The sequence below is a fragment of the Passer domesticus genome, chromosome 2 (genome assembly GCF_036417665.1).
Source record: "Passer domesticus isolate bPasDom1 chromosome 2, bPasDom1.hap1, whole genome shotgun sequence".
Lineage (NCBI taxonomy): Eukaryota > Metazoa > Chordata > Aves > Passeriformes > Passeridae > Passer > Passer domesticus.
Genome location: NC_087475.1, coordinates 15,856,118 through 15,878,182, shown reverse-complemented (window position 1 = coordinate 15,878,182; position 22,065 = coordinate 15,856,118). Strand labels below are relative to the sequence as shown.

Sequence of the window (22,065 nt, the reverse complement as noted above, 5' to 3'; positions counted from 1 at the left end):
TCTTCCTGGATATGCAATTATGATATAAATGTATTATCCCTTATCACTTTTTTCATCTACACTATATAGAGTTTCATATACCATAATATGCTTTCCGGACTATACTCATTCTGGCAGACCACAAACAAGAAAAACATGATCAGCAGCTACAAATTAATGGACTGGAGTGCCAAGGTTTGTACAGATCTAACTATAGTATTGTGTGGTCAGAGACTATTATAACTAGAACAGTATTTGCATTACAGAGCAGACAATAAAAATAAGATATTTTATATAACTCCTTCCCAAACTCATGAATTCTGTAGAAAAAAGGGCTCTTTTCTACCATATTAGACTGCATTTGAAAGATGTTGAGACATTAGACTACAAGGAGCTCACTCAGAGCTGCCTGGTTTGTGGGGAGGAAAACACTGCAGAATATTGCACCATCCTTACTCTCTTACTCCCACTGAAGAGCCACCACAGAGTCCAAAAGCCCTCGGGCTGCAGGAACATTAGCACCCAACTAAATTTGAAGTTCAGCTCAGGTACCCCCTGCCCGCAGGCCCAGGAGCTCCCTGTCAGCTCAGCTCCTCGCCCTTGGTCCTTGGCTGAGCTCAGCTGTAGGTAAGCCTGTTCTTCTTGGCTTCCCAACCTGCTGATCCTGACGTGATGTCCTGGCTTGTCCTTGCACTTGCCTTAGTAAGGCCTTTGTTGGCTGTCACCGGGCTCTTGGTAAACCCTGGTCACTTCTTTTGCCTGCCATGGGATGGGATGCTATGGGCAAGGTCCCTGTCCTTGTCTGTCCTGCTGCCACCCATGACTCCTGCTGTTCCATGACAGAAGTAGGCTTTGGAAGATGTAAACAAGCAAGTCTGATTTCAGTTCTTGAAGAAAACAACAATGAGAGAAGCCAAGGAGTTTGGTTGGGTTGACCCAATCTGGTTTTAGCGTTGTCTTTAGATTCCTCTTTAGGTTACAGATGCAATTCCAGGTCCTTCTGACAGCAAAGGCCCCACCTACACATATATATCTCACATGTGCCTCATCACTGCAGTAATTTCCAACTGTATTTCATAAAAATACAACTGGTAAATAGAAAACATTTTTCTCATATTTTTCTGCAGCACAGAGGGTGCTTCTTCCTAATTAGACACTTCAAAGCAGAGTCCCTTCTTGCTGTCTTTGGTTCACATTTTCAACTTTACCGCACGTTCCTTGCAATGCTTTTGATTTAACTTGTTGTGACAGAAGGAGCAAAACAGGCTAATAACTAAGGCTGAGTCATTCTCAGTATTAGTACAGAAGTAATTGTTCTCTAATAAAGACATGACAATCAAAGAGGTCGGTAGGAAGGAGTCTAGTCATGAGAGCCACATATCTTGCACTGCACAGGCATTAGAGCAGACTGGTTGTACAACTCAGCTGGTGGATCAGAAACATGTGCTGAATGTATTATTTAGCTACTGCATCTTTGAACTTTTAGACTTACAGTAATTTTTTTTAACTAAAGTGCTACAGGCTCTTAGACCAGAACAACAAGAAAATAGTAGTTTCATACAAAGTAGCTAAAAGTGAGAAACATAGAAGACTGATTACTGCAAGGATGAGAATAATGCAGTGTGTGAAGTGCAAAGCTGAAAAAGTCCATCAGGAATAAGAATATTGTTTCAGAATTTTTATATAATTTACTGGATGCCAGTAGAAAGTATTAAATTAACATTGTATTTTAATTGTATTTAAAACATGCTCTCAACTCAGCATCTTTAACATTCCTTGACTCAGGCAGAATTGTTACTGGAAAAAGCACTCCTCCTAAATAGCATTTAAGTTATGCTGTTTTACACCAAAAAGAGCCAAAGTTGATTGAGAAGGCAGAAAAATGGAATTATTAAGAAGAAAAAAAATATAGTCACTTGTATAGAAGCCTTTTTAGGTTTACATCATGGTAATAAAGTGGGAAACACAGAATTATGCCTGATAAGGATTAGAGAATTAAGATAACAAATCACTGAAGTCCAAGAAGTGGTAGCATGTCAGTGGTCAGACAGCTTACTCATTCTCAGTAACTGGATTTTACAAGGGGATACAGAAGCACCTTCCTCTCTCCAAGAAGACATTAGTTTTCTCACCTAACTGCCCTGAGCTGACATGAGGGCAGCAGCATGAAAGAAGCTGTCCCCTACATGCTCTGCTAGAACCTCTATCAATGAGCATCCACTGATTCTTAATTACCATGGCTCCTATTTAATTACGAAAGGGATAGTCCATTCTGCAGAACAATGTCTCAGGAAGAGCAGGTGAGGGGTTCTGAGCTTACTTTTGCTAAGCAGAGAAAATAAAACACGTGTAGCACACAAATCAGATGTCACACCCAGCTCTGGCCATAAAGAGCAGGGCAGAGAACAGCATGCTCTCCTGAAAAGCCAGATCTGTGGCAGGTCACTGATTATGGCTGTCTATGAGGCTGACTGTAAATCAGAAATCTTCAGCAATGCCAGAGCTGCATTATTTTCCTCCTTTCTCCCCATTAATTCAACAAAAACTCTGCTGAAACCACACCAAGGACCCGCATGTTCTCAAGCCTGCTTTCTGACATTGCTCTGATCCAAGCTATTTTTGCTCTACCTGTGACACTTTCTCAAAAGCAACTTTCTTTCACTCTTAGTTTTGATCTTTTGTAATCAAAGACAGATTCATTTCTCTTTCACATTTCTTAAAAGAGAAAAAACTCAGCACAGGTCTGTAGAATAGTCTTTGAATAGCTGCATTATTATAGATGTTTTTAAATGGTGAACCAGCCTGTTATCTAGCGAACTGCTGAAAAATCCCTCAAAACACTCTTGATCCAACATTCTACCCACTGTTTTCATCTTTCCAAGTCAACACAAAAACTAAGAGTAGTAAATGCAGCACATACAAAGTAAAAATCAAAAATGGGTCACTGCAGGACATAGAAGGTACTTCTGTGGGGAATTCACCACATGCAGACACCTTTCCAATAACTCATTTTTAAACATTTTACAAGTTTGAGGGGCACTTTTTTTCCTACTAGTCTAGGTTCATATTCCATCAGTATTCTGCAATTTGACTGAGCATGCACATACATTTCTGACATCTAAAGTGTTTCCCCCAGGCTACAGGGGACTGTCACCCAACAGGCCCGCCAGGTGAGGGTTTCAGTTAGTGAAACCATGAGCAAAGGACAATGACCAACCTGGCTCTGGAAAGGAACATGAACCACCACCCATGAGCAGCACCACCCATCAGTCACCTTCCCCTTCTCCCTTTCTCCTTCTCTCATGAGGTTATGCTTTGGCAAAAGAATGTGACACAGAGGCTTGTCAGAGCTTTGAGTTTTATTCCCTGGTTTACACTGTGGCTCATCTGAAGATACTTAAAACTAAATTCTACTTTCTTGATTCAGTCAGGTGCCATTGATTTATTTAGGGACTATTTACCCAAAGGCATGTGAAGGACACAGGCTTTATTGCCTTCCTGATCTACAAGAAAGCACACTTACCTATTCTCTGAGGGATACTGCAAGAATAATCAAATTAATGTACAGATTTTCCAAGATGAAGCATAAAACAAAAAATTACTGAAACCTCTCATCCTGTTATTATTGATCCTGTGAAAGATCTGAAGAAAATGAACACTTTGCACCATCAGTATCCAATAGCAATTGAAAAAGATTAAAGACAATTTCCCAATTGTTCAAACACTCTAATCCATTAATTTTCATCTTATCCACATTAAGATTCAAAATAATAGTTTTGGATTTCTTTCTGTGACAATTCTTGACGTATTTACTTTTCCAAATAACATCATGTTTTGAATTCCTTCCCTGCTTTCAATTGTTGTTCAGCACATTTTGATTTTTCCCCTTTTCTCCTTTTTATATCTGTATCTGTTCACTCATCTCAGATATTATGTTTTTGGGCTGACCTTTTTTGCTTTCTCAGTAAGCTTAGCCCATTCAAAACATTAGTATTTTATTTATGCAATTACTGCAGTAATTACATAAATAAACTCTCTTCCACCATTAATCAGTGGGTCTCTTTAGGCTGAAATTTTATTGTCTTGTTTGATCCTGCTTCAGTTACTTTACCATGATTAAAGGCACCTTTTATTTAATAAATAATGAAATAACGTATTGAGAAGACAAGTTACTGCCCACTCAGAAACCAAGATGACAACTGTGAAGAACTGGTAACTAGAACAATACCAAGAAAACTTGAATGCCAAGTCACATATTCTTAAGAAAAGAAATGCATACGGCTAATTGTCATGTACTGGCTATACTTGATTCTTTCCTCAACAGCTTTACAGGTTAAGGTGCTATGCAGGATCACTAAATTCTAATGCTGTACAATATGTATTCTTATTTCTTCCAGGGTATTTTTTCAGTCATATAGTGTGCTAGAAGGAGAATGATTAAACATGTAAAAGATTGTTAGGTTTGCAAGAAGAATGAGTGTATATTTATTTAGTCAGACTAAAATTATACTTGAATGTCAGATAATGATCTTGCTGGTTAGTGGATTTAAATACAGGCAGTAAAGATTATACAATCTAAAGGAAGGTTCCAAAAGCCTATCTCCTCAATGAAAATTAACAGTGGAATTTGAGTTGCATGAAAAATGCATATATTATCACTATTATAATCTATACATAATAGTACAATATGATCATTAGGACACTTTTAATTTTAGAATTATGAGGGGAAGTTTTGAAAGTGCTGAAGCAGAACTCTCTGCAATCAGTAATAAACATGGATTTAAACTCCATTTACTGTATCTCTCATAAGGTCAAGAAGGGTGTTCTAATTGGGCCACGTTAAGATTAAATGCTCGGCAATACATTCCTAGCCATGGTCAGAATCAGATTCCCTTGAGAAAGAGAAGGAGGGGGGCGAAAAAAGGGATCACTACTGTGGTTCACAATCACAGAGACACCCACCAGCAGGCTTCTTAATTCCTCCATGCAGCAGCTGTTTTTAGAAGAAACAGTATTCCTTATAGGCATGAAAACATTTCACTGTACAAGGTTTATTATAATTTGCACCTCTGGAAAAAACTCTCCATCATTTCCTAATCTTTTATGGAAATTAGTGCTTCAAATTAAGACTGGGCATACCTTTTTCATGAAGCACTGAAGAGCTGCCTCCCAAGAACTTTTTCTTTTAAGCACTGGACATTTCTCTGATGATCTGCACCAACCTTTGCCTGCCCAGCAAGCAGCACTTGACACTAAGCTAATTCATTCCCCACCAATCATTTTGCTTAAATAAATGTGTCTCTTGGTGGGTCTCTTTTTTTCTCTTATACTGGCTGAACAAACTGAAAAATGTATTCTGAGCAGGGAATATCAGTACTTGCAGTATAATATACAGTCTTAGAGCTCAAACTTTTTTTTTTATACTTTATATTGCAAAGTACCACTAGACAATGATCTGCTCAAACTGTAATAAGAAAGCTGACTGTCATTACCATTGCATTTCAATAAATTATTCATAAAATGGATGTAGTTCACACCACAGAATCTGATGACATGTATATTACTGAAAGTTTGAGAATTTGTATCTTTATAAGGAAAACCAAGAAATGCAGTGTCCCAGTTACATGCAAGGGGATGTCTAAACCAGAAAATGCTGAGAGTCAGATGGTTTCCTTATGTTGTCTAACATCAGATTCACACACAAAATCATCCCCCACTAAAGGGCTATGCCCTCAGAGCTCAAAGAGAAAAGGAACACCAGCTGGTTTTTCAGGCAGAAGAAATCTGTCAGAAAGAGGATCATCAAGCCTGGTTCAAAATATGGCCAGCTTCAGATTAAAAAAGATAAATAAGACAATTTTCAAGACAGAAGTGGCACCCACAAACAAGGTCTAAGAGAAAGTCCAGAACAATCAACCAGCCAAATAAATTAGGCAAGTACTGTAGACGAGGACTACTTTAGCATACTCCTACATTAGAGCCAGACTTAATATTCTGCTCTAAGAAACCTGGAGACCCATTTGCTTAGACTTGAGTTTCAAGCTGTGGTACACATAAAACAGTTTTCAGCAAAAGACAATCAAGAAAAGCAAGTCAGTTGTCAGCAAGCCCGGATATGCTATAGATCCACAGCTCTGCATTAAAAAAATAAGGCAACAAAACCACAGAGGTCTGCAAATGAGCAAAGGTTAAAACTAATGGTTTAGATGACACATAGTTAAGTGTATTTATGGCACCAGATGGTCATGCCAACAATAGGAAATGCATATATTAAATGCTGGAATTTCTAGTTAGTATTCATGATGAGTGCATTTCTTCACATTAGGCAGTTTCTTCAAAACCAAACAAACCCCCCCCCATATTTAAATATAAATATGAAGTAAAATTTCATATGAATAATGAAATGCACTGTAATTTCAAGACTGAGGAAAGGTAGAGAGAGCTGTCTCTAGTGGGTACTAACACTATTACAGATATCAGATTTGCCATCTACACCTCTCCTCTCACCCATCTGTATTTGTGCATATTTCATATGTATATGTACATATCTCATCTGTATATGTGCATATGTATTAGTAAAATTAACTAGATTTTATACAACACTTCAAAGGGAGTTCCTTTGGAAGGAAGAATCTATGCCTTATTTAGAGGTAATGAAAAATTCACAGGATATTTTTTCACTAATAAGAAAAGCATACTTAGGTGTTGCAGGCGATGCAGATCTTCTGGACATGGCAGCAGGAGAATCAGACCTTCTCAGAGGAGATCCCATACCAGATGATGAACCAGGTGTTGCAGGCCGCTTCTCCTTCTTTATCTTCTCAGTCTAGAAGCACAGTTCATTTTAATTTCCATAATTAGGATCAATAAATCAAAAATGCATTTGATTGCTTTATTAGCAGGATGGCATATAAAGAGATTTGTGTGGCACACTTGTAAAAGCTTTTTAAACAGGCAGCTCACAAGTAAGGTGGTATTAATAGTTTTTTATTTTACGTAGCCATAGCACACACCCACCCCTGTCTTGCATGGGCAGAGCATGCAAATTTCAGATAAGTAATACACATCAGAGCCTCTGCAAGAGTTCTTGGGAGGGGTGGTGGCACTGGGTGAAATCTTCAAAATCATCCATATGCTCCTGCTTAGATAAGATCAGCAGTGCAAACAGGCATCTCAGAGAAATGTTGCTGCATGTAACACTGAATCACACCTAAGAATGACACTACACAAATCCTTACTCCCAGCTTTGGTTCTCTCACCTGCAGCTAATTTACATGGCATGAATCCCCCTATCATTAAGTATTATAAGATACAGGACCTTACGTGAATATTACAGCCCTAACAGAATTTTTTTAAAGCATGCCTTAAGCTGTGTAGACTCAGCAAAGGTGAGGGACTTGATTTTTCTTTTCTGGAAACTACAGTGGATCGCTAATGCATCTTTTAAGCAAACAGCATTAAAAATGTCCACAGAAAGAGTTAAAGCAAATGGTGTAAAACAAAGGCATTATCAATACACTTGGGGAATTTCTGAAATATATGAAGCTTTATCATTAACCAGCAAGCCTGGACAGTCATACTCAGGAGGGAATTCTATTTGTCATCCCCATTCCCAGAAGTTATAAGCAAGTCCAAAACCATACACTTCAGTGCCTCAGTTCTCTGAAAACAGGAGTGTTGGTGTTCCAATACCAGCACTCAGCACTGATTCCCAAGAGGAAGAAGATATTAAAATACTCCTTAACAGGAGCACAAAGGCAACAGGTGTTGGCAGGGCTTACTTTTCTACTGCTGTTTCCTATAGCAGGGGAAACACTTCATTTGTATTCATGTAAAAGGAAAGATAACAAGCAGAAGCTGCATCAGTTTACCCAGCAGTGATATCAAAACCATTACAAACTCACCTGAGTAACTTCAGCTGCAGGTGCCCCTTTCATGGCATTGGCAGTGGAGGGTGAAGTTGCCTTCTTCCTGTCAGTGCTTCGGGTGGGGGAAGGCTTGTAGGGAGATTTAAGAGGACTAGCTGGTGCTACACGAGGACAGATATGGAATACTAAAGAGTTATAGTACAATAGCAAGAGCAAAAAGGAGCACGGATAGAGGAAGTAAAGGAGGGGAGAAAACAGCATACTTTTATGTTATAATGTTCAAAGGTAGTTTTAAAGTGGTTTTCAGTGTTTTAAAATATCGCAATATAATGCATTCAACATGATCCCATGTTTATTAAAACTGTCTCAACTGAAACATTTTATAGGAAAAAAATTATCTCTAAAATAGAATACTCTTTTCTTCATGTATCTTTTGAATCACCAATTGACTAATACTGTGACTCTTTTTTCTTCTAAGTCGTCCAGCTTCCTTTGCATATGATAAAGAGTAAGCAGATAACGCTAACTGGGTGACTTTTGAACGCATACTGCAGAACACGCAAGGTGACAGAAGCATAGGGAGCTTTGTCTTTTTTAAACCCTATACATGCAAAAGCTCCTAATTAATTACTTTCCAAATAATATTCAAACAAAAAATTAACAAACCTCCCCCCCAAATCTAAACTAAATACTGCTATAGGTATTTCAGTTATTTGAGAGAGACATAAATTTGAGCATGACACATGCATTACAACTTATAGGGCAACTTGTTTTACTTGCAATATGATCAGGATTTTTTACTCCTGATTTTGTTCATATTGCCTTCTAAGATGAAACCTTCACATACATGTAGAACAATCAACAGAGTATATGTTCTATCAATAAGACAGACACTAATTGCAATCAAGTGATAGAATGTTTCCAATTTTAGTCAACTAAAGTCAAGAGGGGTATTGACTTGGAAAAAATAGCAATTATGCACTAATGTAAAGAAAGTCACATTCCCAAATTTTTTACTAGAGACAGCCCTAATAAAATTTTTATGAAGTCTTTTTGAATACTTTGAAGTTTAACTGGACCTTTGTACTCTTTGGCCCACTTTCCAACCAACTGGCATCAGGTCACTGTCTATTAATAAAAACATTCAGAAACTTAAAAGCTGCCTAAGATAAATATTTTTACTTCAACTGTTAAAAGAATGAATTATGCATCCAGTAACAATTGTTTGCCTGAATATCTTGACTTCGTGTGACATTAATAATGTGTTGCTGTAGAGTCTGAAATTGAGGCTCCTCATTTCTAAGCATACAGAAAATGCAGTAGCAGAGCAATTTTGACCCCAGCATAATGACAGGAGGCACAGCATGAGCTCCTGGTAAGGAAGATCCCTCTTCCTTATTCAGAAGTGACTTCTATGGTGAGAAATAAATGACAAATGGGAGACATCCCTCAACTGTTTTGCTGGCAATTACTGACAAAATGTCAATGGCCTCTGTTGTTTTCAACCTGCGCTACAGCCTGATTGCCTTGTGGGGAAATGACAAGAGGATGCTTGCTCAAAAAGCTCTTCCCAAAATCAGCAGCCCTGTTTCAGCTCAATGAAAAAGCAGTTTTCAGAACAAATTGTACCCTTGTCAGACATGCCAGTGTATTACTTTAAAGATCCTGTGATGAAGAGATAAACATGAGAGTTTACAAACAAAATGAGTGAAGAAGGACAAAAGTCATCCTTATTGATTTCTTTGATATCAAATACAAAACAGAAAAAAAAAAATCAACCACAGGTGGCCTCAGCAATTCAGCTTAAAATCTTAAGCAGAATGTACTGATCTAATTTTGACTTGGGTTTTGCTCACTCTTGACAGTTGCTAGTCCCTGAGCAGTAATCAAATTGGGCACTTTCTCAAGTACTATATGAAAACATTTCTGCTTCCAGTAGAGGCTGTTTTTAATGTAGAAACAAGGGAAGCAATTTTAGAGGCATTCAGTATCAATGTCCCTATGCACTGAACAGAGAAGTAATGCACAAGGGAAAGCAGGTTTACTTAGCAATTCATTTTTAAATAGCTTTGCATGAAAAGCACAGATGTAGAACTGAAGCCCATTTTAACCAAGATGTGTGAAAACACCCATCACAAAGATGATCAGTCTTTTACAATCTAAATAGTTTAATCTTGGAAAAGTGTTTCCTTTTGCAGACAGGCATTTGGGTGCATGCTTTGGGGCTCTTTTTTTGTTTGTGTGTTCAATTACAAGTAAAAGGGGCTGTTAAACTTTTGTCTTGTTTCAGCCAATGCTATCACCAAGTATGGCTTTATAAGCAGACACTACTCAAAGTCAGGTACTAGCCCAAGTAGTAGCAGAACTGGAAACACTATTTTTGTAGATGTTTGCAAAATAATGGTTTTATTAGTTTACACATAGGAATGGTAACTATCGTCCCTTAAAGATCAATAATTTCTGGAACTGACACCTTCCTATCAATAGTCTGGTTTTCTGTATGTGTATTTACACCTATACATATATATAGGAGTCACATACACACAGTCACACAGTTAAAGGCAAAAAGATACTTAATAGATAGAAACTGGAACCCTGGTAAAAATAATTAAGTCTCAATGGTGCACTGGGATTTTTGTTCTACATGCTATTTGGGTATGACAGGGCTGACATTAATAAATCAATCAAAGCCTCTGAGAGTTGTCACATCCTTGTCTAAAAACCTGTTTCTTAAATTAATATATTATTTTTTTAATAGTCTGCAGTTTTAATGATTTTTTTCTAAAACAGATATTCAGAATAGCACAGAAAAGATAATGTGCTTTTCAAAGATTTTAAATACACTGTTATCTGAAACAACTTAGTTCATCATTGATTTTGTACTGTCCTGTAAATTGCCATTTGTTTCATAGTACTCCGTTTGTGCCAGCAGCTACATAAATGCAGCTGAACACAAACCTCAATGGTTTCAAAGTGAGGAAGTCACATTTTTACCTGGAGTATTGTACTGCTCAGAAAGCATTAATGTACTTCTGCTTCTGGCTAAAGATGACTGTGTGGGAGTCAGCAGTCGAGAAACAATAAAGTTTTCCATTGGACTAAGATGCATGCGGTGAGCTGAAGGATGGGAGCAAATAAAATAAAATTTAAAATACAAAGAAATAAAACAATGTTACATTAAAATAACTGAAACAAAATGATGAAATGATTAAATGAAATAACAAAAAATACTTGAACTTTTTGGGATTTAGAATACTTGAAAATAATTTTCATTCCCTCTGAAAAAAACCTTCTAATTTGTCCATTGTTTTAAGTTTCCCACTTATACACTACACACAGTAAGGTTAAGATCATGTTGTATTTTGTTTTTACTCAGAGGCATGTTCCATTCTGCAAAATGGTTGCTTTCATGACTCAGCAAGAAAAAAGTTTATCCTCTTCCCCAGCAAGAAAGGTAAAACACTTGGTAGATCTGCACAGCTGCTCACTAATGTGCCACCTGTGCTGGGACTGCATTTGAAATCTGCCATCTCACCATGTTACGTAAGTCTTATTTATACAATATGCCTGCATTACTTCCTGCTCCATAAATATAAGTGTCAACTATATAAGATATATATATATATAGATGTTCCTATTACATGTATATATAGCCATCTGTCATAATAACCTTAAAGCTTCTGATGAGCTTAAGCAATTAAAAAATTAAAATACATTTACCTTCTCTTTTTCATTCTAGAAACAAACCTTCATAATTGATTTTAGTAAATATATTTTTTCATTAGACTTAAAAAAAAATTGAGTAGAAAGAAATAAGCAAACACAAAATAAACCTAAAAAAATCCAAACAGTTCACAGTGAGATAAACCCTTCAGTGCTCTTTGTAGTGTTTAGCAACCACTAATCCTACAAGATGATCATCTTTTGTGGAGTCACTTGAGGATCAGAGTTTCATAAGAAATTAACGGGCTCTAAACTCTGGTCACCAGATTGCAGTCTCCCAGGTGGCTCATCAAACATATTCCTACATATGGAACATCCCACATCTACTGCCTGGCCACACCTTTGCTTTGCTTGTTTTTCCTTATTTTGATAGGAGGTCACAAGCAGTACAGTTATAGGAAATTGCTGCAGTTACAGCCTGCACTTACAACCAGATTTGCTGGAGTATCAGAATTTGGAAAAGGACCAGTAAAAAGCCCATGGCATTTGTTGCTGGACTACGATCTCCAGCATGGCAGCACAGCCTTGGGACAGGCTGCAGAACCATGTTATGAATACAGAATCTCTCAGATGTTTGAGTTCCTTTGAATAACAGACACGAGCAAACCCCAAAGCTCTGTGGACCAGCAGTGCTCTAAGCAGGAGAGTTTGTGCTGGAGAGACCAGCGTGTTCACTTGCCTCTGTCGGGGGAATGCGTTATGGCCGCTGTGGAGGACGAGAGGCGTTTACTGATCGGCGACTCCATTTGCTTGGGCAGATTCATTGTAGAAGCTGAAAGTTTGTCACATGCTGCAGAGAAACGCATTGAAGAAATTTGTATTCACACCACAGTGTTATTAAACTCCAAAAATTAACCTTGCATTTGTTCTCGTGGCCCTTGCACTGATCACAGCACTGACTTGGCATGAGATGAGCTCTTCCTGACCGCTGAGGACCAGCACCCTATGACATATACTTTGGCATGCAACTTTTCTGCTTGTGAATTTAACATTCTAGTTTCACAAAAGCCTTTTTTTTTTTTATACTGACACTGATAAATAATTATATATCAGCACCAGCATAAAGTTACCCAAAGAAAACAAACTGCATACATGAACTCATCTGCATTCCCCCTCCCCTCTACCTTCAGTCTGGAAGAGCTGAAGTTCACATGAGACATTGCTCTAATAAGAAAATGACATAACCAACATTTGTCTATCTACATGAGACCTCACTGTTTTAATGACTAAGCCAGCATCAGCCATTTGTCTTTATCTTTTGTGCCTGGGAAGAACCAAAAAAGGAAAAAAAAAGGAGAAAAAAAAAAGGAAAAAAAAAAGGAAAAAAAAAGGAAAAAAAAAAAGGAAAAAAAAAAAAATCCAAACCAACAAAAAAACCTAGACAGGTTTTTTGGTATTTTTCTTCTGACATACAATTTGATAAAATCTGCTTGAGCATAATATCCATTTCCTACCTTGGGATTTATTCAACTGAATTAAAGAGAAATCTTACTCAAGTATTAGCACAGAGTACTAGTACCTGATGATCACTGATGATATGATATTCAGAAGCTAAAAGCACAGATGCTTTGTCCCCTACATTTGAATTTTATTTATTTCAAAACCAAAAATATTTTCAGCTAGACATGTACGTGACCCTAATTCTGCACCTCCTAAGTTACTGCAGTCCCTATTATGTCCATCAAATCATTGTCATAGTGTGGTTTCTAAGATTTGCCTCCATCTATTACAGTAAACAATGCAATTCACTACATTTCCTTTTTAAATAAAGCAGATATAATGCTGGTATGTTGCAAAACATCAGTTGCACAGGCAAATACCTTTGCACATGAACAACAATCAGTAAAAAAACTGAATCTGTTTGCACAGAAATATTAGTTCTCTGAGATCATAGGCAGAACAATATTTACTGTGAATTCTGCAGGAGTAATAGCCATGCTTAACTCCTCCTTTGGGGGAGAGAAGGAATCTACTTCTCAAAAGCACAGGCTGTGTTTTCTTTTCAAAACACCAAGTACATTTGCAATCAAATCAAATCACATTTTCAATTTGAAATCCTATATGCAATCCATTTGTTATTTTGGAGAACTCATCTACTTCAGAGCCCTTTTATGGGAATAACAATTAAAAAAAAAAAAAAACAAACCACAAATAAAACCCACCAAAAAAAAAAAAACCCCGAAAAAAACCCCTCAAAACAAACCTACAAGAACAAACCAAACCTGAACAATATAAAACATGATTGCTTAAACAAAGCCAACCACTTGAGTTTGTTACAAATACCAGCTTGGTCAAAATTCATTCTAGGAAGCTGAAAAACTAACACGGCTGTTTGTACCAAATTTGCTTGTTTTCAAAATATTGCAGAAGAAGGCCCGCCCTTGAGATGGAAAAAGAGGGCTGTTTTGATGAAACATGGTCTTCATAACACATTTTCTTACTGTGCAACTGAAATTTTTGTCAACAGCACCCTGTGCACATCCACTAGAACTGTCAAATATACATGTAATTATACACACACACAGAGCACACACAGAATAAAAAAAAAAATAAAGAGAATCTGAGCAGCAGAAGTCTATAGTTACTGAGAAAACCATGAAATGCCTCTACTGTGCTGGAACATGAGGCATGCACTGCTCCACCATGGCAAAATTAAAAGGAAAGTAAGACACTGGTCTACATCACTAAGGGTAATGCTGTAGAGTACCAGACTGAAATAATAAGAAAACAGTGGTTAAGAAGAACAAGATCAGTGGATGGATTACAGTGATTAGAACAGTTATAAACGAGACACGATGGTACTGTGATTCTCTGAAATACCATTGAAGGAATCAGCAGGAGCAGTAGAGGTCACAGGGTCTGGAGGAAGGGTGTTGGCAGCTAAACCTAGAACAGGGGGTGGGGTATTTTCTGATTCACCTACACAGCAGAGAAATCAGAGCAAAAAGAGGTGAAAGAAATTACTGAATAAGTTGGGGGAGCTGGAATCAAGCACAAACTGCATCACAAAGAAAACTGGTTTCTTTCTCAAAGTGTAAGAGACTTCTTTCATTATTATAATTTCCTGGCTTTTTAAATTATATATCGTGAAAACAATGATATGAAACAGTTTGTCTTTTTAAAGTTAAGTATACTTATACACTGTTTACAAAAGAGCAATTGTTATATTCCATCAACACCCAAACATGGATTTTTTCCCCTATAACATTAGTTTATTCAAACGTGACAAATTCAAATAAATTATATTATTTAAAAGAGAAAGCATGCACCTTTCTGAAATATAAAAGCAGCACATGACTCATTATGTAATAAAAAGAATTTCCTCTGAAGCCAAAGCAAAAATAGCAGTAACAGAATGTACATGGGGAAAAACCCCAAACTATTTTAAACTGCACATGCTGCAGAGTCATCTAGAAATTCTTACCAGGTTTTTAGAAGTACCAAACAAAAACATCTTTTGCAAGCCTTATATAGCACTCAGTCCTTTGGTGAATATTAAATTTGCTAACTGTGTGCATGGGAAAACAATGTGGAAGAAGCTATTAAGGGAGACAGTGCATCAATTTTAATTTTAGCCTTTAGCATCCTCCAAACTGATTCTGGTTACTCTATTAAAATGATCTGCATTCCTAAAGTTAGGAGGAACCTGTCTCCACAGAAGGTATTAGGGAGAGGAAGCCCGGCAAGCAATTACAAAGCACTTATTCACGCCCCAAGGCAGCGGTACCACCCTGACTATAAACCCATCATACTTACTATCTCCACAATCTCATGCATTTTGCACTTCCAGATCTGCAATGCAGGCAGCCTGTTTCACTTACCATCTCTGCCTCCTGAGCCTGCAGCCAGTGCTCCTCCCCACGACCATCGCTTCTGCTTCTGTTCCAGCTGCTGGCTGCGTTCGAGGGACCGGCGCATCATGGCTTCTAAACGTTCCTGGTAATTTTGGTACAAACCCAGACACAAATCCCAATCAGCTCTTTGGGGGCTTCCTTCCCCCGCCTTCTGAAACCACGCTAAAAATACACAGTCCCCCTGTTGCTCCACACAAGATGCTCACAGGGACTTGCTCACAATAAAAGAAAAAGAACTGAATAAAGAAGGTATCAGCATGCTACCTACCTCCAGATATGTGTGTCCTTTGTCTGCAAGCCACTGAGGTCACTACAGAGGCCTAAGTAAATAACACAGGTTGCATCACTGCCTAGCATCTGCTCCTGCTGGTGAGGCTGCTGCTGTGCTCTGGACTTAATTTGTATAAGAATAATGCTCGACAAGCATTAACTCCTTCTTGTCTATGCAGACATCAGAATTTTTTCCCATCCCTTTCTGAGCACAGTTAAATTGCTGCAATGCCAGTGGCTCCACCTAGTCACTCAGATAAATGATCACTTCAAAGCCAAAGTAGGTTACTTTGCAGGATGCCCTACTTATTTATTTATTTTCACAAAAACTCCCTCCTTTCTTCTATATTCCTTAAGTCTAGGCATTTAAGACCTTCTGATTTTTTTTCTTCTCTGTGTATTTATTTTAGTACATGCCCACCTCATACTGCTCCCAAGATTTACTTTTTTCCCCTCACTGCCACCCCCATGTTCTTCTCCACGAGTTACGATTTTCACAGGGGTAGAATAAAATTAATTTTTTCTCTCCCCAAATCTCTACCTTTAACTTACAGCTAATTATAGTCACTTTATTCCCTCTCCATCACCTCTTGACTCTCAAAGACCTTCACTGAGTTTCATTCCCACCTCCTCCCTCTGCTAGTTTCTCAGTGATTTATTGTTGTGGCAATGATCCCTGCACTTTTTCTTTTCCTCCTTTCAAGCAGATAAAATGTGGTTATTCCCCACCCACAATTCCATCATCTAACAGCCTCTTCCTTTCCTCCTCCCAGTACCTCATTCGCATCTGGCAACCACCTCACCCTCACATTTCAGCAGCCCAACCCCTATTGTGAAAGATAAGTCTACTCTTGCTGCCTCCAGCTCCTGCCCCAGCTAGTTTTAGCCCTTTGATCCTATTAGTATTTTTGGTGCTATTCCTTATTACCTTTGCTATGTCCCTTTGGTCTAGCATAAAACTCCTACTCTTATCCACTTCAAACTGGATCCTTCTGCAGGATGTGATTACATCATACCCATTTTGATTTTTATCAATCCCCTGCTCTATCTCCAATATCTTTTGGCAGCTCAGATAAATTGTGTAGAAAACCCTTCATACATCTCTTGGCCAGATTACTTTCTCTCACTGATTAATGCCTTTGGTCTGGCTTTCCTGAGCTATTTTACCAAAAAATTTCAGTCTTTGTTTAAGTGTGTTTCCTTCAGGCTCTGCACTAGTGGTGACCCAGTAGTCTCTGATGAAGCTCCTTCAGCACATGAGACCCTAACATCAGGCACCTCCAGTAATCTCCATACTTTTATATATGTACCTGCAAACTTTGTCTAATCTTCCTGGGCTTCTGACCCTGGTCATAGACTTTTTACATTAACAGATGTCCTCTCATCATCTTCTGGTTATCTAAAATATACTTCTGCCTCTTCCACATCTTTGAAGTATCTCTTCTACTACCATGACTTGCAGTAATTTATTTCTGAGCTCATTTTTTCCACCTCACCCAACCCTGCCACCAGTTATCCATCAGTATCAACAGCAAGGCACTACCTTTTAATCTTTAAGCTTTCTTCTAATTTTTTTACAAATCACTTGCACTGTAAAATATGCAATGTAAAATACAAAGAGTGAAAAAAGGAAATTCTTGCATCCTGTCTCATTCCCAGCTCTCCTGTCCCTGTTACCTTCTGGCCAGGTGACACACCCTGCTGTTACCATTTCTGCTGCTGTGCCCAGGCAGACGATCTTTCAGTGGTGTTGTGAGCTCACGGTCTATCAGGTAACATCATTCAAAGCCCACTGAGAGCAGGCAGCTGCTCCCTGTCCCCCTCCCCCCTTCATCCCCCCCCTCTGTCTACTCAGTGCCATCAGTGTCCAGGCAGGCATGAAAATGAGAGCTCTGCCTCTTTCCTTCTCCCTACAGAGCAAATGAAGGAAGCATCACAAGGCTCAAGCACAGCCTCTTCTGCAAGAGCACAGAAACCCCCCCAGCCCTGAACACCCCAATTGCTTCTTACACATACCCTGTCTCTGAAAAGGAAAAAAATCTTTTTCCACACCCTGGAATCTGAAGTCATTCCTCTCTGCTTTAGTCTCCTACAGTCTTTTTTTCTTCTCTTACAACTTGATGATACAAGTTTCACATTTAAATTCTGTGTGTGCAGGCTTTGTTTACAAGTTTGTGCTTTTTTACTTTTAGCTCCCCACCTCTCTAACGTAATTCTGCCTGAGCTCCTTTTGTTAATCTTTCCAAACCTCACATAGGTCATCACCAGTTCCTCTCTGAAGTGAGCCTCTTTTCACCACTTTCTTCTGCTATGCAGCTTGTCCCAATCTATCTATCCACCAAGGAAAATCACCCTCCCATTTCTTTCTCATTAAAGCATACTCTTACCCAGAACCTTTCTTTTCCCATTTCTAACGAATATTGTTACTCATTAATCAAAAAAAGATAAGATAAAGGCAGTCATGTTTCAATTATTTCTGTTTGCTCTCTTGTTTGGGGGTTTTAAACAATGCTTGGAGTAAGCAATATTCTATAGTTTGCAAACCACAGAATACACTTATAGCACCTACTATCAAAATATTGTTTCAAGAATAAAATTCATACTGAAATAGATTAAAGAAATTAAATGACATTTCAGATGCATTTGAAAGCCCATGCTACCTACAATCTGAGGTTGAAATCTTCAGTTACACTATTTGGAGAGGATCATTCATTTTCATTTACAAAGAGCCTTTCATTAGAGCACTATAGAATATAATTATTAAAACTCACAAAACCTCTGCAGATATAGGTTAGATAAAGAACAATAGGAAGGCTGCTTTCCACAAAGAAAGGATAGTTATTAAAAAAGATTTTAAGTTGGCACAAAACTAAAAAGGCAAAAAAATAATAAGACTTAAGCAAGCATAGCATAAACAACTCATACATTAATAATTTGTTCCATGATGAAAACTAAACCACAAGACAAAGCTTTTCTTCATCAGCAAACAATGTGGAAAACCCTTCCAGTCTATGTTATAGGTGAAACACCTTCTTGAAAACATATCAGATTATGCATGTGATCTCATTTGGGAACTCTAACAGCTACAGACAGAGGAAATAATGTATGCTCTCAAGATATAGGGAGTCTTTGCACAAAAAACCTTATAATGCACAAGCACTGCATGTAGGTTAAATTAAGAATGAATAAAATCACAAGACAGAGCCATCTACTTCTAACATCTAAAATACACATTACTTTCCAAAATCCAGTTATTCATGCAAGTTTTCCTCAGTCTGACAATAGAATAAGCACTTGTACTGTCTGAATTAAAAACAAACAAAAATCCACCCCTCAAAACTCCGTCAAATTACTTGTTTCCTCACAAATAAGTTTTCCTTTTCTCTGTGTAAAATATAACAGAGATGTGACAAGAAAAAAAATAATGTTTCAAGTATTATGACTTAAAATAATTTGTGCAAATAATTCTAAACCAATCTCCTTATATCTGCAAGACAAACATCTGAAAGAGCCCCAAACCATCTCTTCCTCCTCAGTTTATATATAGCACTGTATGTAAGTATCTCACTGTTTCCTAAGATTATCAGTTGGCTTCATCTTTGGAGTGGAGTACAGGAAGTAATAAAAGCTAAAACATCTTGAGAGTTTTTCACTCTTTTGTGTTTAAGCACATACTTTTTACAAATGTAACAAATAGTGCCCATGCACCAAAACAATCTCTTCCCAATAACCTGTGTACAGCTAGACACATCTATTTACAAGGTATTTCCAAGTTACATGGAAGTTCAAGACAGGCAAAGGAAAAAAAATACTTTAACTGAAAAAGGACTATCTTTACTTTTGTCCAGTTCCCTATTAAAAGAAATTTTAAAATCACTTCTATAAAACAACACACTGCTTTCCTCAAGGCTGCTTTTACTAAAAGAAGTGGGCAGCTTTAAAAGTAATACAAAGGGAAGGGCAGTGAAGACCTCTGTAGATAAGAAAGATGCAGTCAATGTAGACAGAATAATTTGTAAACATTATTTATTCAGTTTGAAGATTCTGACACTCACTGTGCTCTGCAACAACCTCCAGCTGCCCCAAAGAACTCTGACAGAATACCATGATTCCTACCAAGAGAGACTTTAAAACCACCATCTCTTATCTGACATTGTAGAGGGGGAAAACTAAGCAAAATAAATCAAAATTTAGCCACCTCTTTAAGAAGTTCTCTGCAAGCAAAACGGTTAAGCAGAAGCTACTCTGATATAGGAGCCAACAAGTCCCCACCAACTTGTTAAGATCTATTCCTCTAAGACTCTTTCAGAGGCAACAACAATATTTTGTAGAAAAAGATTTACATGACCTCCTCCTATAATGAATGTGCACTACTTTCTGCTCTGTTAAAAAACAAGGAAAAATAATTCAGGGAAACTATAAAGGGCAACCAGTAAGGCAGAGAGCAAAGAAGAAAATCTCTCTGCTTGTCATTTCAGACAGCTGATGAGCAAGTAAAATGGGTACTCCAGTACCCAGCTAGTGTAAACTGGTCTTAAAAGGAGAAACACTGAGAAGATGGCACAGTACACACTGGCTCACTGGCAGGGGCACACACACCCCTACACCCCAGGTGGGGGAAATACATGTTCAAAGCTCTTCCAGTAAAGACAGTCTTAAATGGCCAAAATTACTCACAAGCAGTGAGTAACTCACAATGCCCAGGGAGCTGCAGGTTCATCAACATCTTACTCAGACTTCCACTGTCATGCATACAGAGTCTGAGGAGTTCATCACAAGAGCAAGGGCCAGGGAAGGTGGGACTAAACTGGCAGATCCTTCAGTAGAATTCAAACAGAATTTGAGAAATGAGGGACAAGAAACTGTGAAGGGAGGCTAGGAGGGATGATGCCACCCATTCCCACTTTCCTTCTTCTCTCACTCTCCCATGTTCTATAGATTATTCCCCTGTGCACCCCTTCTCCTTCAGAAGCTCCTGGACTTTCCTCTCACAGGTTTAATCCATCCCCAAACAAGCAAGCATCCTCTCCTGTCCTCCTGCCCACACAGCCTTCTCTCAGGCTCCTCATCCTGGGGGAGGAGAAGGGTGGAAAGGAAAGGGAAAGAATCCAGACCCAGGCCTACTTTAGCTTCCAAAAAGGACTTTGGACACTTTAAGCAAAAAGGACTGTCCTGGTGAGCAGAGCTAGCAGTGGTACTCACATTAGGACTGAACACTGGGAATCAGCCTCTCCCTCGCCATTACAGAAGCCTGCCCTCACACGTGCAGTGTCTTGGGGAGCTGGCTCAGACCTGCTGGTGCTGGGGAAAACATCACAGTGTGCTCAGCCTCTCATGCCCCTCTCTGGGGAAGCACAGGAGGCCACTGCAGGAGAGGGGGTCGGCCCCCACTAAACAGATGCCTTGGGTCTGCCCTGTCACTGCCTCTCACATCCAACAATGCTCTCATTTCTTCAGCAAAGGCAAACCTTGGATGCAGGGGAAGCTGGCGGATACTCACTCTTCCGACACCTCTCTGCCCTTCTGCCCTGCTCTGCTGAAAATTTTGAGGACAGGGTTTTGGATGCTTTTGTACCTGCCCCTTCCCCTTACAACCCTCACAAAGGGAATTGATTTTGCTTAGCTGCAGAAGGTTATTACAGCAGGAAATGCTGGGGAAGGAGCACATGACTTCAATGCTGTTACCACAAGAGAGAGACCTCCTACCCTTTGTTTCAGCTTTTTCCCTTTTTCCTAAAAGAATTTGAAACAAAACACATAACAAAATATTTTTAAATTAATTCTCAGCTATTACATAGAAGCCACAATGAGCATGTTAAAGTTGAAAAACAAATGACAGGATACAATCTTCTCTTCAAGTAAAGTGAAAAATCAAACAAAAAAATTCAATGAATAGCTGTATGTTATTGTGAAATCACGCAGAAGTGTTTTACCTGTTTTGCAAAGTTATTCTGATGGAAGGACAGGAGGCAGAAAAATGGAGACTAAGAACTCTGGATTTCTAAAGCTTTTTTATCTAGGAATTGAGGAAATATTTTCTTTCGGCTTCTTTTTTTTTTTAAACCACTGTCCCCTTTTCCAAAAATCATTAATTCTTTATCAGTTGCGGGTAGCAGTGCTAGTGTTCTCCACATAATGTCATGCAGAGATATACACACACACCCTGCATTCAGAGCTGTACCAGAAATTGGACTCACTAGAGCAAAAAAAGAACCTTAAATGATCTCAGCAGGGAGCCTAGAAGAGAGGAAGGGCATGAAGATGTTTAAAAATATGTGATTCTGTTTTATGTTAGAATTTGAAAACAGCCTAGATTCTTCACTGCTTTAAGTACAAATTTCTGAGTTTCTGTCACCAAAGAAAAATGGAAC

General features: G+C 38.4%; 1 protein-coding gene across 8 annotated transcripts in view; it reads right to left on the bottom strand.

Moving 5' to 3' along the window:
• MAP7D2 (MAP7 domain containing 2) overlaps window positions 1-22,065 on the bottom strand; it is an 82,284-nt gene that overhangs the window by 11,265 nt on the left and 48,954 nt on the right. The window contains exons 1-7 of one of the 8 annotated variants that reach the window (XM_064407515.1): window positions 15,693-15,959; window positions 15,392-15,506; window positions 14,391-14,489; window positions 12,250-12,360; window positions 10,842-10,964; window positions 7,884-8,032; window positions 6,678-6,805 (exon numbers count right to left, since the gene is read on the bottom strand). In XM_064407515.1, coding sequence (XP_064263585.1) covers window positions 6,678-6,805; window positions 7,884-8,032; window positions 10,842-10,964; window positions 12,250-12,360; window positions 14,391-14,489; window positions 15,392-15,491 — 710 coding nt within the window. In that variant the 5' untranslated portion in view covers window positions 15,492-15,506; window positions 15,693-15,959. Of the gene's footprint in view, window positions 1-6,677; window positions 6,806-7,883; window positions 8,033-10,841; window positions 10,965-12,249; window positions 12,361-14,390; window positions 14,490-15,391; window positions 15,507-15,692; window positions 15,960-22,065 lie in introns of those variants that run through there. The other 7 variants (XM_064407516.1, XM_064407517.1, XM_064407510.1 and 4 more) reach the window with 7 other exon arrangements.